Source organism: Tribolium madens, unplaced genomic scaffold (assembly GCF_015345945.1).
Source record: "Tribolium madens isolate multiple individuals breed KSU strain unplaced genomic scaffold, Tmad_KSU_1.1 Scaffold_91;HRSCAF=231;Tcas5.2_LG7, whole genome shotgun sequence".
NCBI lineage: Eukaryota > Metazoa > Arthropoda > Insecta > Coleoptera > Tenebrionidae > Tribolium > Tribolium madens.
The window spans coordinates 2107567-2125515 of NW_025401063.1; the positions used below are offsets into that span (position 1 = coordinate 2107567).

General features: G+C 32.6%; 2 protein-coding genes across 2 annotated transcripts in view; one reads left to right on the forward strand and one right to left on the reverse strand.

Moving 5' to 3' along the window:
- Positions 1-19: 19 nt before the first annotated feature.
- On the reverse strand, positions 20-2308 carry LOC123011574. The gene is made up of 5 exons (XM_044409077.1): positions 2147-2308; positions 1791-2097; positions 1600-1743; positions 1210-1426; positions 20-1164 (listed from the first exon to the last, which is right to left on the reverse strand). The coding sequence occupies exons 1-5, from the start codon at positions 2214-2216 to the stop codon at positions 1111-1113; spliced, it is 792 nt and encodes a 263-aa protein (XP_044265012.1). The 5' UTR covers positions 2217-2308; the 3' UTR covers positions 20-1110.
- The window catches only part of LOC123011572 (synaptotagmin-16), a 19465-nt gene continuing 3205 nt past the window's right edge, over positions 1690-17949 (forward strand). The window contains exons 1-8 of the mRNA XM_044409075.1: positions 1690-2517; positions 12885-13100; positions 13387-13648; positions 13704-13815; positions 13871-14077; positions 16636-16744; positions 16797-16954; positions 17003-17308. Coding sequence (XP_044265010.1) covers positions 2484-2517; positions 12885-13100; positions 13387-13648; positions 13704-13815; positions 13871-14077; positions 16636-16744; positions 16797-16954; positions 17003-17308 — 1404 coding nt within the window. The 5' untranslated portion in view covers positions 1690-2483. The remainder of the gene's footprint in view (positions 2518-12884; positions 13101-13386; positions 13649-13703; positions 13816-13870; positions 14078-16635; positions 16745-16796; positions 16955-17002; positions 17309-17949) is intronic.

A 17949-nucleotide genomic window follows, 5' to 3' on the forward strand; every position in this document is an offset into this window, starting at 1 on the left:
GGAAGAAAAAAAATATATATGAAATCGATCAAGTGTTTATTTATCACATAGCAAGGCAAAGTCTACACTAGTGAGCTTTTGGAAAACATGGTCCGCAACAATGAGCTCAATTCTTGTGCCTTATCACATTTAACTGAGCAAGGCAGTGTGAAAATTGCAATTCGAGTGGGCTGTGAACTCAAGAATTTGCATAATATAGTAGGCCGATGTCAAGTGACACAATTGTTTTGATCACGTGATATAAATAACATTGCATAAAAAATAGGAATTAGTATTCGTGTCTTAGACTAAAATCATAAGCGAGGCATAAATTATATATAAAATCGATAAAATAAATATAAAAGTAAAAATATACGATACTTGGTGCTTTGCATATCTTAAGAAGAAATTAAATGCAAGTCTGTTTTAAGTTTAGTAATAAAAAAATTTTTCGCACTAGTTGCATAATATGTAGTAACGAGTGAGCAACGGAAAATTAATAGAAGACATACGTGAAAACTTCCAAGGCCCTCCCTGAATCAAAATTCCGTTGCCCACATCAGATATTATACAAGTTTTATAAGACAATATATAGTAAGTAGCACACGCGGTTTTAAAGTAGGCAATTCGACAAAACGTCTTATAAAACAAGTGTAATATAATATTTTTTCTACTTTGCTCTGTTTCATAAAAATTTCTGTTTGAATTGAATTCCACATAATGTTCAGGTTGGTACTTCTATTCCAATTGTTATTGTAAACGTAACAATAATAATAAGTAATAATAATACAGGTAATAATTTTCAATTGTTTGTGTATTTGTTTGATTTTGGTGGATATCCAAAATCCACTAGAAATTGCCTGATACTGCTAATTGGCCAAAAAAAGTTTCCAAAAACAGTGTCTTAATAGCCTTCATTAAAACACTGGTTTTGGTGTTTTAATAGTCATTAAAGACGCAAAGTAGAAAAATGAGGTATATTTTCGATTAATTTTGTACTTTTCGTTAAACGTATTGTCGACTTCAACAGAAGACTTGGTCTTGGCATAAAATGTAAAAAGTAAGTACTTAAAGAGTGGCTATGGTAGATATAAAATATTTGTACGTCTGTAAAAATAAAATAAAAAATACTCAAACTTCTGAAACTTCATCCTCGGTAAGTTCCACAACACTTTCAATACGTTCCTAAATCATACAATTAATAAGTTATAAAAAAAGCAAAATCCATACCTCGTCTTTAGTCACAATCGTGACGAGTTGTAGCTCAAAATCGGCCACACATAAAACCCTCAAAACACACAAAACCAATTGACAAGCCCACAACCAAGTCCCAACATCCGCACTCCAAATGGCAACTTGCATATTGGTGTAAAAATTAAAAAACAGCACATTTTGTGTGTCATCTTCATGGAACTGTCTCGTATAGGCGCAAATTTCTGGGACACAGCTGAGAAAAGTCACGTCTTAGCTTAAGTCAAGTGTCAATACATAATTATCAACAAGAAATTACTGATTTAGGGATATTCGTTACTACAGAGTAACCAACCTTGGAAATTCAAAATTACTTCTTAAAATTCTAGTGACACAATTTCTTGTTGACATTAGTGTAATTCTCCTCACCCGGTGTTATTGAGAACCACTTTAAACTGGTTGCAAAAAGCCGTCATTCCATTGGTCAACCGCCACGTGCTTATCACATAAGCAACAAAAAAAATCGTGGTGAAAAACAGACAGGGGTAGACGATACTCCAGGGCCGCGAAAGCCTGAAACAGTGTTGCCAACCGTCGCGTCGTCAGTTTGGCCAACTTACAAGTCCGTGGCGAAGCCGGCCCCCCCTTTGGTGAGAATGCTGAAGTAGGTGCCCCACACCACGGCCGAGATCATGAGCACCAGCGGCGTGAACTGGACGAAGTTGCACTCGCTGGCGGGCCCCCACGTCGTCATGGTCAAGTCAATGGCGTTGGTGCGGTTGGTGGCGTTGGGGACGGCGCCCGCGTCGAAGACAAGGTGGGACTTCAACACGCAGTTGTACCCGAAGTTCTCGAGGACCCTCCCGAAGGTGAAGGCAGTGAGGAGGCCGCACACCGCACACCCGATGCAGGCCAGAATGTGGGCAGCTGAAACGTCAATTTGGCACTAGGACGTGGGGCGCTTTGGGGCGGTTACCCTTCCAAAATGAAGACACTTTGGACGTCTGCCCCTCGACAATTTGGTAAAACTGGTCCACCACAACCATTTTGACATCGCAACCTTCATGTGGTGATGGAATCAACAAAAATAAACAGCGAGTTTGTTTACATGGGGCACACCTGTGAGGTAGGCAACACACAATGCGCTGAAGCTTGGGCGCAGGAGCGGCCGCAGGAGACGGCACTTTGTTCAGTGTTTCATGAAATTTCAATTGAAATACAACACTTGTCTCGATTTGTAAATAGTGGAGGGTTTTGGTGCTGGTTTGTGCACAAGATGACTAAAATGAGGTTTAAGTGAGTCCAGGGACGCGATGTTGGTCATTTCCGAACACAGCTACTTGGGCGGTAAGTGAGCTTTACCACACTTGTAATTTTTTCATCAAAGACGCTGATTTTACTCGTTTATTATTCATGTTTTAGCGCAATTTTAATTAAAACGCGAGATATAAACACAATTGATTTTCCAAGAATGCGTATTTTGTATCCTTTCTCGTGACCTACATTTCGCGATTTTCCCTTAAATGCGTTTAAGACAGGAATTTGACCCGATTTGTTTCCTACTACAATTCGCATTTTTTTGAATGTGTTTTTCCCGAGTAATTTATTTTTGCACGGTAAAAAATTATAAGTAAAAACACCAAACTTGATAAAAACGTCTTCTCACTGTAGATTATAATTTATAATTCGAATTTGAAGACACACAATCTAATTTGAGTCCCCAGTAGGCTATGAAAAATGATAGCGCAATAACTGTCATAAATGACACTTGTCACATGATTCAACGCAGTCTACTCAGATGTGTGTGAGAAAAATATACAATTTCGAGAACTTGAACTTGATCAATAATAAGAACGCAAAACTGTTTCTTTTGTCGCATTAATGGAAATGTTAAGTTCTCATTATGAAAAATAAATCAGTCTTTCACAAAGTTTCATTCCGTGTTCTGTATTATTAAAAACTTTTCTCGTTAACGCGTCTTTAGATCCGGTGTTTTCCTCACTTGAAGTTTTTTATTATCAGAATTTGATTTTTTGTAATTTTTTCTGAAACGTGTTTGAAACTTTCACTATTTTATTCACAATTATCCTCCTTAAAGAACAGAAATCCAATAAAGAGTTTATCAAAGTTTGAAAAACATGACATATGACAGTTTAGATTGGGAAGTGGCCATTTCCCAACCTGAACTATATATTTTATATCCATTGTTAAATGTCTTACTTTCCAACTTTTCACATGCAAGGTAATTTGATTATTACTTCATGATTATGAATAATAGTTATGTGTATTACAAGGAAGGAAAGTGTATTTTTTCCTACCACAAGTGGAAGTTGGCAGTAGTCACCTAGGGCGGAAAAGATATTTTGCTCTAGTGTAATACATATATTTTTTTTCTCCGATCCTGCAAGAAAAAATTAAAAACTAACAATTTCTTTTGATATCTCATTAAATCTTAAATCTTGCAGCATGTTTTCCTATTACTTTGGAGATTAATACTGGGTGATTTTTAAAAAACGTCAGGCGCTGTAGAATATTTGTTTATATCCCAAAGAAGTGTAGTATAAGCTGACAATTTTAGAATTGTTCTAAAAAAATATTGCTTAAAAAATTATCAAAGTTGAAAAAAATAATAAAAGCTAAAAAGTCTAGTTGCATCTTGTCAATAAAAAAATTGACGTTAACAATAATATTATTAATAGTAAACAAAATATATAAATAAAGAAATAAAACTATAAATTAATAACACTAAATTAGATGTTTTTTTGATTTGTTGTTGGTAATTATTATTGACATTTCTTGTTAAAAATTAAAGAAAATAGGCAGTGTTTTCTTTCATTTGCTGCTTTTTGACATTTCAATAATGGCATTGTTTTATTTGACACAATGCAACTAGATTTTGTTAACTTTTACTCCTATTTTTATCTTTGATAATATTTCTAAACAATAATTTTTACGAAAAGTATAGCATATTGCACATGTTTGTACCAAGGAAATTAATACCTTTCTAATTATGAAGAAAAAAATATGGGTTCCAATTTAAAATTAGAAAGTTGAATATTGCTCAAAATATACTGAGACGTTTAGAAAAATTCTAGAATTGACAGCTTATACTATATTGAAAGCCATTTAATTAATTTTTTGAATTTTTTAAATCGGGCCGTAAATAAAAATTCTACAGCACCTGCCGTTTTTTTAAGTCACCCTGTATATATATTTCTTGTAATTTTGACAGTTGAGGTATTTGGCCATTTTTGTTTCTGAAATTCGGGTGGAAAAACTTTCTTTCTGTTAGGTTCGTAGGAAAATATTCTTTTTATTTTCATTTGTACCACAAATGTCAAAAATAGCTGCATTGCAAGAGTGAAAACATCCCCGGTGGTTGGTGTTATTTTTAGTCTTAAAGCCAATTCCTGCGAAAACAAACAGTTGTTGGATCGAGAGGTCGTGGGTGCACAATTCCTTTATTATTACCCCAGGTTTCGCTGCAAGTAAATAAAACAACAACAGTAGTCGGAAATTTGCTATATTTGCATCTAGATTTTGTCAGGAATTTTCGCAAAATCCTCCGGTGACTGGCACTCAAAGGTTGCACTTGACAGTGATCGCAATTGGGCCTATTTTTAGCGACAATTGCTTGGTAAACGTGACATGCGAACAGGACGAAAAACGATACTTTCGGCCCCGAAGGCGTCATGAAGTGGTCACGTTGGAGGAAATGTCGCTATTAAATATGCACCTTTAACATTTTACAATTTTGGTGATTGGAAATTAGGTAGTGAATTATTTAAGCGGATTGACGACAACGCTGAGAAATCAATTCTTCGTGTTTTTACCATTTGTTTTTCAAAAAGAAACGAATCGGAAATGTTGCAACTTTATGAAAACGGAATTTAAATATTCATGACTGCCACTGCAGCAAAATGATAATTAAGTTGAGAAAAACTAAAGAAAGTTTAATATTTGAAGTGAATAATTACGTTCTTGTCTTATCTATGTGTTAGATTTATTTTGGATATAGTGTTCATTAAGGAAATATTTCTCTTCAGAAGCCTGATTTTAGTACAAAGGAAATATCACAGCGAGATTATGGAAATGTCAAGTCTAGTGGTTTAGTTCGTCGTTTTGTGACAAATGATATTATGGAGATTTCTTAGTAGTTGGAGTGAAGTTGGAGAGTTGTATCTGAATTTTTTGATTTACTTTATTCACTAGTGAATAAAGCAAAAACTCGCTATTTAACGTTAAAGTGTGGTCATAGCAATGTGAAAAATTGATGTAAACAAACAAAATAAGTTCAAAGTGAGCTGTGACTTTGAAATTAGGTTGGCAACACCGAATTATTGGGATATGTGTCATGTGACGGCCGTACCAGCGGCCGCTCCTCGGAAATGAATGACAATTGACTATAAAAATGTGACGTTTGTACTTGACAGTAAATGTTGCCAACTTAATTACACAGTTATAGGACACATGAAACATTAAAATTCATTTTTCACAAAAATTACGTAAGAGAGTTTCAATAAGTTTAATTAGTTTACATAACAGCATTGAATTTCTGAAGCGAATGTAGTATTAAATGAAATTGCGTCATTTCTAATTTTTTTTTTTTGTTAATAAAAGTCTTATTTTATCATTGTTTGTGTAAAAAACAAAAAAAAAATCCTGAATTGCTGATCTAAATGAGTGATTTTTGGTGTGTTGGTACTGCTGTTCTGGTCTATTACTGTGTAAAAGTTTCACAACTTGAGATAAATTTGCATGAATTGATGTCAATATCCTATAAATTTTAAATCTTGAACTGGAAAAATTATACAGGGTGAATAAGAAGTATGAAACCAAACGTTTTTTGCTCAAACTATTTTTTTTAAACTAATTGATGAATGATAAAGTACTATAAAAATGTGAAGTTGTATTAAGAATAAAATTTTTCGAATCTGTTTTGTTTTTGACTTCTGCAAAATTTTTAATTTTTTTAAATGGCAACCCTTTATAAAACTTTTTTTTTAAAACAAAGGCTTTTTTATCAATCTTTTTTTGTATTAGTTGCCATTTTGACAACAAAAATCGCATAACTCTAAAATAAAACACAATTTTATTCTCAAAACACGAAGTTTTATAGTACTTTAACTTTTATTGATTTTTATGTCTTGAAGGCAATGATTAAAAAAATTGCTTACTTTTTATTTACCCTGTATGAGTTGGTAATACTGTTCAACTTCATCAAAAATAATAAATACACAAAAAATGAAAATTTGTAGCTGCTATAGTAAATGAGTGATTTTTGGTATGTTGGTATTGTTGTTCTAGTTCACTACTGTCCAAAAGTTTTACAGTGGGGCCAACTTGAGATAAATTTGCATGAATTGATGTCAAAAACTTTAAATTTTGAACTGGAAATGAAATTTATTGAGTTGTGACACTGTTCAATTCTATCAAAAATAATGCAGTTAAGCCAACATACTTGTAAAAAATAAAAATTTTCGATTAAATATAGCAGCTACTGAACTAAAAGTGATTTTTCGAATCGTAAAATGCACACAAAATATGCAGTAATATGCAAAAAAAGAAAGATGCTAAATAAAATAAGATCCCAGGAACATGAAAAAAAAGTGTTTTTTTTATAAAATCTGTAAAAATTTCTAAGTTGAGAGTCAAAATTTTCCACTTTGACTGTTTATTTCTGTTGGAAAAATAATTCTTTAAGTTTTTTTGTTACAGGCTATTAGGAGAGGAAACATGGAAGCTATATCCCAAATTGTAACTGTATTTAACATTATTTGTAGCTTTTATTGACAAAGTTTTTGTACCTTTACTGAATAATTATGAAAAAACATACACATACAATATTATCGGGAACAATAGATATAAAAAATGATAAGTATCAAAAAAATTTGACAGGTAGAATTTTTGAAAACATTTTTTTAATGTTCCTGTTATCTGATCTTATTTGGCATTTTTCTTTTTTGTGTGTTTTTCTAATACACCTTGTACTTGATAACACAATGATTAGTATTAACAACAATCAATTATTTATAGTGATAAGCAGGAGTGTAATAAATTTCGTTTTATTTAATAACAGAATTCTGTATGAATCACTGATTGTTACATTCAAGTTTGATACATTAAAGTGGAGATTCCCATATTCACAACTCCTCTTTAAAACCCTCGTCGGTTATCAATAATTGCAGACTTGCACACTCAAGACCAAAGACCAGCATATTTATAGACTTTCCAAACCCTATAGCATCAATATCGCAATAGTATTGATTGTGGAGTTTTGTTTTCTCTACTCCGTTGAAAATTTAGTTTTCTCAAAGAAAAATGTATTGTTTTGACCCCGGCGCATCCGCCATTTTCCCCATTGTGGTGAATGTAGTGTATGCGGGGAGTCCCCGAATGCAGAACGTCACAGCTAGGTCACAGGCTGTTTGATACGCGCTGCAGATGTTCAATGAACTACCAACGGGAGAAGTGGATGGGGGGATCGATACTGGGCACGTGGTGGGGGAAGGAAAGACTCACTTTTGCGTGGGCGACCGTCTAGGGGGAAGAAGGTAGCGCGTGCCAGAGGATCCAGCAAGTGGTCGTCGCTAATTAGGGATGTTCCCGAATTCGGGTGATCGATCGGTTGGGATCCTTCCACGTGGACAACAAGTGGTCGTGTCGCGCCCACGGATTCCCGGTGTTCCTTTAAGGATCGACAGGAGTTGCTTATGAATGGAGATATTTGTTTACTACGCAGATCTAAAATTATCAGGGACGCGCAACGGGAAGAGGGAATTATTATTTGTTTTCGTGTGCACTTATCTTTATCAAAAACTTTGATAAAAATGAATGTTAGGAAATATTTAATAAAAGTTTGAATAAAGAGATTTTTTTAAATTAGTCATCCAAACTACAAAAATAAACAAACAAAAATCGACCCAACAAAACACTAAAAGAAATAGGAGTAGAAAACATTTACTGTTTTAATTAGTTACTCTCGTTTAATTTGGAAACTAACTTGTTTACTACGACTTTGATTCCAACTCAAATATATAGGGTGTTAAAAAAAGATTGTAATTTTTAAGGAGGTAATAGTATGGATCAAAATAAACAAAAAAAAATCTTATTAAACATGGGTCCGCAAGGTAATGGTTTCGGAGATATCGAAACAGCTTCTAGTAAAAATTATAAAAAAAATTATATTCGATTTATCCGAAACCGTTACTTTGCGGGCCTATGTTTATTAAGACTTTTTTGTTTATTTTGGTCCATACTATTAAAACTTTAAATATTTTGCAATCTTTTTTTAACACCCTGTAGATAGATGGATATTATAAAGGAAGAAAAAATCAAAACTAAAATAAAAAATTAAAACACATAGAATTAAACGTCAGATAACTGATTGCGCATTAACTTTTAACAACGGATTTTTAATTTGTCTTTATTAACCCACCCTTAATCTTGTATTTTCTTTGAAACGCACAATAAAAACAATAAAGAGGAAAGAAGGGGAAGAAAACACAAAGCAAAATATTTTATTTCACGAAAAATACAACACCAAACTTTATACAAATAAACAGGGTGTCAATAATTTTTTACTGTTTGCTATTTAGAACATTATTTCTTATTTTATGTATCAAAATACAAGCAAAAAAAGCTTGTATATTAAACGGCAGAACAGAAAATGTTAAAAATATGAATGTTTGGCACAGTTATTAGTCTTTTACACCTATGCCTACGGTTTTTTTTTCATAAAAAAGTATTTTTGTTTTAGTTATTTTGTCGTTCTATAGATCTAAATAATTGAAAAGTTTATTGAATTCGTATTTTTTTTCTGGAAATTTTGTGAATTTGTGTGTGAATTTTTTTGATACCTTGAACATTTTCAACATTTATCGTTCCTTTTTCGAGATAATCTTTCATTATCATTTAATTAAGAAAATGAATGGTTTTCAATTCTTTCGTTATTATTTGCAAATACTCATTTTTGCTTCTTTACACAAAACTAAAACACAAAAAATCGATTTCTTTGAAACGCACAACAAAAATAATAAATAAAGAGGGAGAATTGAAAAAATCAAGCCAAACCAGAATGTTTTATTTAATAAAAAATACAAAAATTCTTACTTATGTTATACAAAAAATAAACAGTGAATTTCGAGGTAAGACATTTTGTGTTTTATTGTGATACAATAAAACTATAAAAATTTCAGTCTAACTAGAAACATTAAAAACTAACAGTAGCGAAGCTTAAATTTTTATATGAAAAATGAGTACAGAAAAATACAATACAAAGTTTATTTCTTATAAAACTTAAAATGAGATAAATTAAGAAAGTTGAAATAACAAGTGACATATACAAGTACCTATTACAATAAGTATTTAGTTTTTAGTTTTTTTTGGTTGTATTAATCTATATTTAAAAAGTTTATTGAATTTTTCATCGAACTTTTTTTCTAAAATTTTTGAAATCTTTAAATTATTTTTGTCTATACACGGGATTTCTTGAACATTCTTAACATCACAAGAAGTTCCTTCTTTTGACTAAACCTTTCATTATCATTAAAATATCAAGTGATTCCCTGATTATGATCAATTCATCAATATGATCTTTCCAATTAGTTTTAATTTTGAAACGCGTTTTTGAGATATTATGACTTAATATTAGTGAGTATAATTTTGTTAACTGTCCATAAAACGATATTTGATAATGAAAGTTTGATTGTTACTCAAATACAACCTTTTTAAACTAAACAATGTTTGGAATATACCGCCATCAAGTCTCGAGAATTTATTTCCACTTAACTTGAGTGTTTGTAGTTTAATCATACCCTTGAAAGAATTTTTTTCTATTCTATTTATTGCGTTTCGATCTAAATCTAAATATTCCAGATCGGACAACGTTTCGAATGTGCCATCTTCAAATTTCGATAATTTATTTCCATTCAGATACAAATATTTTAATTTTTTCAGACCTTTGAAAGCGTCTTTTTTTATTCTCTTAATGGTGTTTTGATGTAAATCTAAAATTCTAAGGTTAGGCAACGTTTCAAAAATGTGTTTTTTTTAGTACTGATAAATTATTTTCTGCTAGACTTAAGATCTCCAATTTGTTCATGCCTCTAAGAAAATTTTTTTCGATTTTGTGAATTTTGTTGTTGCTCAAATCTAATTTTCTTAAATTCGAAGTCACATTAAACATTGTCATTTCTGATATGTTGTTAGTATCGAAATACATTTGATCTAAATTTTTGCTTTTGCTACAAAAATAAGTTTTGTACTTACAAGGATTGCAGTAAGAAACACTCTTGCCACCATGTCAGAAATAAAAATACTTTTACATAAATATTTTCCCCAAATTAAATGTTATCAAACAGTGATAACGATATCTGTTTGTATCAATAAAAATTTATCAGTTACTTTTGATAGTCATTTTTTAATCTACGCAAAATTTTTCATAAAAATATCAAATCCTAGAACTGTAAAGCTAATTCAGTGTAAAAAGTTGAGTTATTAAAAGAACTGAAAATTACGAAATTTCGATGACTGAAAAACAGCCCAGGCACCAAAAAGAAGAAAGCGACAAGTATTAACTGTTAAAAAACTGTTTTCGTTATCTCCACATACCATATAACCATCATTTTTTTACGTTTTGATTGGGAAAACTTGATACTTTTGATCCCATCACAAAGAAACTTTTATAATGATCTCCAGTCTTTGAACTTTTCTAATTTTTATTTCTTTACGTTTTCCTGTGTCACTTGTTAAATAATAAAACCAATAAAAACCTGATCTCGAAAAGGGTTACATGACCCTTAATCCCCTCTTCAGCCCCGCATTTACTTTAATAACAAAAAAATACAAAGAAGACGACGCAAATGACCTTTTTTATCTCTCAGTGTTGTATTACAGGCGCCGGAACGACAAACCACACAACAACAAAACGATCGTATTGTAAATTATTAGCAAATTAACTAATCAGTTTTCGGTAATTGTTTTTATTTTTTTTTGTTCAAATTTCAAAATATTTCAGAAATTACATTTTTCTTAAATAAATATTTTTCAAAATTCATGTTTAGTCCTTCAAATTGCTTAAAATTGACGAAAACAATAAATTTTACATGTGGGAATGACTCAGACATGGCCGCGCCATATAAATTTTTCACGCCTAAATTAAATTTTTTGAATTTTTTTTTAAGCATTTGAACATAATATTTGTTTTTATTGATTGGTCAGCAGTCCGAAACAAATTTTAACGTTTTTTTAAGTGACTGCAATTTGGAGCAGCTTTTAGGGTTTTTATCAAAAAAATGTTAACTTTTTTGTACAAATTTTAAAATATCTCGAAAATTAAATACTTAAAGTAGATATCACTCAAGATTCAAGTTCAGTACCCTAAAATTGTCTAAAATTGCCGAAAACAATAAATTTTGTATGTGGAAATGACTCAGACATTTCCGCGCCGTATGAACTTTTCACGTCTAAATGATAAATTTATTTCTTTTCTTTTTTTCACACATAACATTTGTTTGTATTGATTGGTGTTAGTAATTTGACACTGATTTTAACATTATTTAAGTGTTTGGAGCAGATTTTAGAATTTCTTCAAAAAATTATTGTTAATTTTTTTTGTACAAATTTTAAATATCTGAAAAATTAATAATTTCCCAAGGTTGATATTGAGCTTCTTTAAATTCGAAAAGGGTTACATGACTCTTAATCCCCTCTTTACCTCCGCATTTACTTTAAAAATAAAAAAATACAAAGAAGACGACGCAAATGACCTCTTTTTATCCCTCAGTGTGGAATTACAGGCGCCGGAACGACAAAGAACACAACAAAAAGGTCGTATCGTAAATTATTAGCAAATTAAGTAATCAGTTTTCGGTAATTGTTTTTATTTTTTTTGCTCAAATTTCAAAATATTTCAGAAATTAAATTTTTCTTAAATAAATGTCTCAAAATTCATGTTCAGTCCTTCAAATTGTTTAAAATTGACGAAAACAATACATTTTGTATGTGGAAATGACTCAGACATGGCCGCGCCATATGAACTTTTCACGTCTAAATGATAAATTAATTTTTTTCCTTTTTTACGTATAAGATTTGTTTTTATTGATTGGTGTTAGTAATTTGACACTGATTATAACATTTTTTAAGTGACTGCAGTTTGGAGCAGATTTTAGAGTTTCTTCAAAAAATTATTGTTAATTTTTTTTGTACAAATTTTAAAATACCTGAAAAATTAATAATTTCCCAAGGTTGACAATGAGCTTCTTCAATTTCGAAAAAGGTTACATGACCCTTAATCCCCTCTTTATCACCCGCATTTGCTTTAATAATAAAAAATACGAGGAACACGACCCAAATGACTTCTTTTTATCCCTCAGTGTGGAATTACAGGCGCCGAAACGACACAGAACACAACAACAAAACGATCGCATCGTAAATTACCAAATTAAGTAATCAGTTTTCGGTAGCAAAAATGAATTCGAATAAATCACAAGTCAAGTGTTTGTAAAAGAGTCAAGGACCTATCCAAACTAGGACATGGCGAAATTTACAAAGACTAGACAAACTTTCTGGCGTCGAAGTCGGGTTAGTGACCATTAAATCAGCCTCTGCTAAACAAACAACTAAAAAACGGAGTCTAATCAATTCTAATAAATGAAGTTTCCAGTTTTGAATTGGTGCAGTGGGCAGGAAATTTAATTTCGGAAAATTTCCAGGGACGGATGGGGGCACCGTATTGGGCGCCATCGCCGGCTTGGGGGCCCTCTTCCTCGTATTCCTCCTCTACATCAAGAACAAACGATGGTGGTGGGGCTCCGTCGGAGGCATGGGATGCTGCGACGAGGCTTGCCCTCCTGTGTCCTCGCGCCCCGTCCCCTCACCTCCAGTGCCTGCAACTTCTTTCACTCCGGCCCCCCTCAAGCACAAGTTAGGTAATACTGAAATTTAATCTACCTAAAAGAGGGATTTCTGCTTAGAAAAATGAGCACGCAAAGCCCAGGAGTCACTCTTATTATTTTTTGCCGTGACAAGTTTCTATGGAGGGGCTATGAGTGAGACATAGGCAAAATAATCGAACCGAAATTACAACTATTCCAGTCACCTGATGAATAATTCCAGTGTCGCAGCCTTGAGGGTCTCAAGTCTGATCGATACCACCTGTTTATATGTGTAGCATGGCATAGTAACTCGCCAGGAATTGATTTGTTCGATTTCCAGTCAAAGCATATTCGTTCGATGGGGGCGACTCGAGTTCCGAGTCCGAGATGGGGGGTTCAAAATTCCGTTCAACGCTAGCGTCCGGTACCACGGGCCCCTATTACCCCCCTCGGCAAGTCCACGACCTCATTTCCCTGGTGGAGAAGGGCAGGGTTGGTGTCAGTAGCAACAGTTCGTGTTGCAGCTCTACGACCAGTTCCGTGGGGGAGAAACATGGGGTGCCTGCGACGAGGGTCACAGCCCAGATCAACGATAATCACGGGTAAAAATCCAGAAAGTCAAGGCGTAGTTGTTTCTTGCAACTTCTGTTATTGCAGGAGGCTCTCGACGGATTTGCGCGAAACGAAAATAGACAATCAAGGGATTGATTATCACAAGATCGAAACTTCATCAACCATCGTCCAGACGGACATCAACAGTAACCGAGACGTGAGTAATTGGAGAAAAAAGGGTAATTAGTTAATTAATTGAGTTGACGTTTCAGTGTATTGTCGTAATGAACACCGACACGGATGAGAGAAACGACCTAATGTGTTGTATCAGATCCGAACCTGAAACGCAGCTAGTCAACAAATGTGGTCAGCTGGAAATCGCCCTTTTGTATGACGCGCCCATGCGGAAAATGACGGTTCACGTCCTTCAGGCAAGGGATATACCCAGTCGGGATCGCGGTCAACCCACACACACGCAGGTAGGACAAGGTTTGCAACTCGAGGCTTGCATTTTCACCAATCAAACTTCAGCTGCTAGAAAACTGAAAAAAAAAACGTTTTTCAAACATCTTTTTTTAAGGTTTTAGAGTGTTTTTTTCAAAAATTGTTTTTAGTTTTTTTGTTCAAATTCAAAATATTTTGGAAACTAAATATCTCTTAGGTGAATATCTCTCAAGATTGCTTAAAATTGACGAAAACAATAAATTTTGTATGTGGGAATGACTTAGACATGGCCGCGCCATATGAACTTTTCACGTCTAAATCATGTTTTTTTTAAACATTTAGTGATTTTATTGATTCGTGTCAGCAACCTGAAACTGATTTTAACGTTTTTTTTTAAATGACTGCAGTTTGGGGCAAGGTTTTAGTATTTTTTTTCAAAAAATTGTTTTTTGTTCAAATTTCAAAATATCTCAAAAACTAAATATTTTGTAAGTAAATATCTCTGAAGATTTATGTTCAGCATCCTCAAATTGCCTAAAATCGAAGAAAACAATAAAATTTTTTGTGGAAATGTCTTATATATGGGAACTTTTCACGTCTAAATCATAACTTAATATTTTTTTTTAAACATCTGAACATAAATGTTTTTATTGACTGGCGTCACCAATTTGAAACTGATTATAACGTTTTTTTTTTAAATTGGAACAGATTTTAGTGTTTTAAAAAAATGTTTTTAATTCAAAATATTTGAGAAATCAAATATCTTTTAAGTAAATATCTCTCAGAATTCATGTTTAGCCCTTCAAATTGACGAAAACTAATTTTCTATGTGAGAATGACTTAAACATGGCCGCGCCATATGAATTTTTCACGTTTACATTATAAATTAATTTTTTTTAATATGTTTTTATTGATTTGAATCAGCAATCTGAAACTGAATTTAACGTTTTTTTAAATTACTGCAGTTTGGAGCAAGATTTTAGTTTTTTTTCAAAAAATTGTTTACTTTTTTGTTCAAGCACCCTCAAATTACCTAAAATCGAAGAAAACAATAAATTTTGTATCTGAGAATGACTCAGACATGGCCGCGCTATATTAACTTTTTACGTGTAAATCATAAATTTTTGCTTTTTTTTTTAAACATAATATAGGTTTTTATTGTTTAGTGTTAGGAATTTGAAACTGATTTTGACATTTTTTTAAGTGACTGAAATTTGGAGCAGATTTTAGTGTTTTCTTCAAAAAATTGTTGTTAATTTTTTTTGTCCAAATTTCAAAATATTTGAAAAAATAATAATCTTTTAAGTAAATATCTTTCAAGATTGCTGCTTAGCTCTCTCAAATTGCATAAAATTAATGAAAACAATAAATTTTGTTGTGGAAATGCCTTATACATAAGAACTTTTCACGTCTAAATCATAGCTTTCTTTTACTTTTTTTTAAACATCTGAGCATAATATGTTTTCACTGACTGGCGTCAGCAATTTGAAATTGATTTTAACGTTTTTTAAAGTTGAAGCAGATTTAGTGTTTCCTTTTTCAAATAATTGTTTTTAATTTTTAATTTCAAAATATTTGAAAAAATAATAATCTTTTAAGTAAATATCTTTCAAGATTGCTGTTTAGCTCCCTCAAATTGCATAAAATTGTTGAAAACAATAAATTTTGTTGTGGAAATGCCTTATACATAAGAACTTTTCACGTCTAAATCATAACTTTCTTTTACTTTTTTTTAAACATCTGAGCATAATATGTTTTCATTGACTGGCGTAAGCAATTTGAAATTGATTTTAACGTTTTTTAAAGTTGAAGCTGATTTAGTGTTTTTTTTTCAAAAAATTGTTTTTAATTTTTTTGTTCAAATTTCAAAATATTTCGGAAATTAATTTATTTTTTAAGTAAACATCTCTCAAGATTCATGTTCAGCCCTTCAAATTGCCTAAAATTACGAAAACAATAAATTTTTTAGGTGGGAATGACTCAGACATGCCGCACCATATGAACTTTTTACGTCTAAATCATAAATATTTTTTTTTCGTTTTTTTAAACATTTGAACATAATATATGTTTTTTTATTGATTAGAGTATCAATTAAGTGACTACAATTTGGAGCAGATTTTAGTGTTTTCTTCAAAAAATTGTTGCTACTTTTTTTGTACAAATTTCAAAATATCTCGAAAACTAAAAATGTTTTAAGTAAATATCATTTAAGATTCATGTTCAGCGCTCTCAAATTGCCTAAAATCGACGAAAACAATAAATTTTGTATGTAGGAATGACAGATCCGATTTTAATTTCAAAATTTAATTTTAATTTCAAAATGTCTGAAAAATTAATAATCTGTTAAGTAAATATCTCTCAAGATTGATGTTCAGCTCCTTCAAATTGCCTAAAATTGACGAAAACAAATTTTGTTGTCAGAATGATTTAGACATGGCCCCGCCATACGAACTGTTCACGTCTAAATCATATTTATTTCCAACTGAGATAACTTTTAAGCCTCGAATTGCCTTTATCTGTCGATCGTGGGATTAATCTCGCGTCAGTTCTTTCCCCAACTGCCAAACTTCCTCCAAGTTTTTTCCCATTTCAGGTGCGGTTGATTTTATTGCCTAGCAAGAAGCAGAAACACAAAACCAAGATTCGATCGGGCGAGAATCCGCAATATATGGAAAGTTTCGTCTTACACCGTGTCAATCCAGGTGCTTAGCCCCCATTCACCCCTCGCCCCCTATTAATCTCGTCAAATTGCAGAGGACGTGAATTCAATGGGGATCCGCCTCCGGTTATACACATGTGAGCGGATGCGACGCGAGCGCCTGATCGGAGAGGCCGTCGTCGGTTTCACTCACATCAACCTCGAACTAGAGAACAACTTCTGGCTCAACCTCGAGCCAAGAGTGGACACGACGGTAAGAGAGAAAAAATGTATGTAACACGGGTGATTTGTGGGGGGTTAGTTGACAGGTTGCGCCGGGGAGCTCACGAGTCTGGCCCGGTCGGACAGCACGGGCTCCACACACTCCATGCAGCATGGGGGCGTCCCAGAACTACTCCTAGGGCTGTGCTACAACGCCACCACCGGTCGACTTAGCATAGAGGTGGTGAAAGGGTCGCATTTCCGGAATTTGGCCCTCAATCGCGCCCCGGATACTTACGTCAAACTGAATTTGGTCAGTAGCACAGGGCAGGAGTTGGCACATAGCAAGACCACGGTCAGGAGGGGGCAACCCAACCCCCTATTCAAGGAAACTTTCGTTTTTCAAGTGAGTAAAAAGTGGCCTAAAAACTGCCATTTTTTTTAAATAAAGACAAAAATACACAATTTCAAGTGACTTGATTTAGATAATTTAATTTTATCCCAACTTTGGTGATTACTGTCTTATAATTTTGAAATTACGTTTACAATGTGACGAAATGTCGAACGTAAGGTATAAAAATTATTTGTTTTCATTTAATATTAGCTAAGAATTACAATTTTGTAAACAAGTTTGAAGAAAATCCAATAATTTGAATTTGTGCCAACTGTTAAAAACTAAATTCTCTAAATAGAAATGGTTTTTGAATATGTTTTTTGAAGGAAATGCTTTAGAAAAAATGTGATGAATGACTTTTCTTACGCAAAATAAATCGAGAAATCCAATTCTGTAAAAAATTCCAGAAAAAAAACAACGTTCTAGAGTTATTAAGTCAGATTTTTCACATAAATGCCCAAAAAACCTTAAAAATATACAATTTCAAGAAGATTGATTTTGATAGTCTGGCTTTATCCCATTTTTAGTAGCATGTCTCATAATTTTGAAATTGACTACGTATATTTCGAACGAGGGGAAATACAATAAAATAACTTAAAAATTTGAACGTAAAATATAAAAATAACGTTTTCTCATCTAAAATTCGTCAAGGA

Bases quoted from the DNA above. Each gene is read 5' to 3' on its own strand.
- LOC123011574 (XM_044409077.1), bottom strand. From the start codon at position 2,216: ATGGTTGTGGTGGACCAGTTTTACCAAATTGTCGAGGGGCAGACGTCC. The intron at 2,098-2,146 runs GTAACCGCCCCA...TTGACGTTTCAG, and splicing joins AGTGTCTTCATTTTGGAAGG to CTGCCCACATTCTGGCCTGC. The intron at 1,744-1,790 runs GTAAGTTGGCCA...ACACTGTTTCAG, and splicing joins GCCGGCTTCGCCACGGACTT to GCTTTCGCGGCCCTGGAGTA.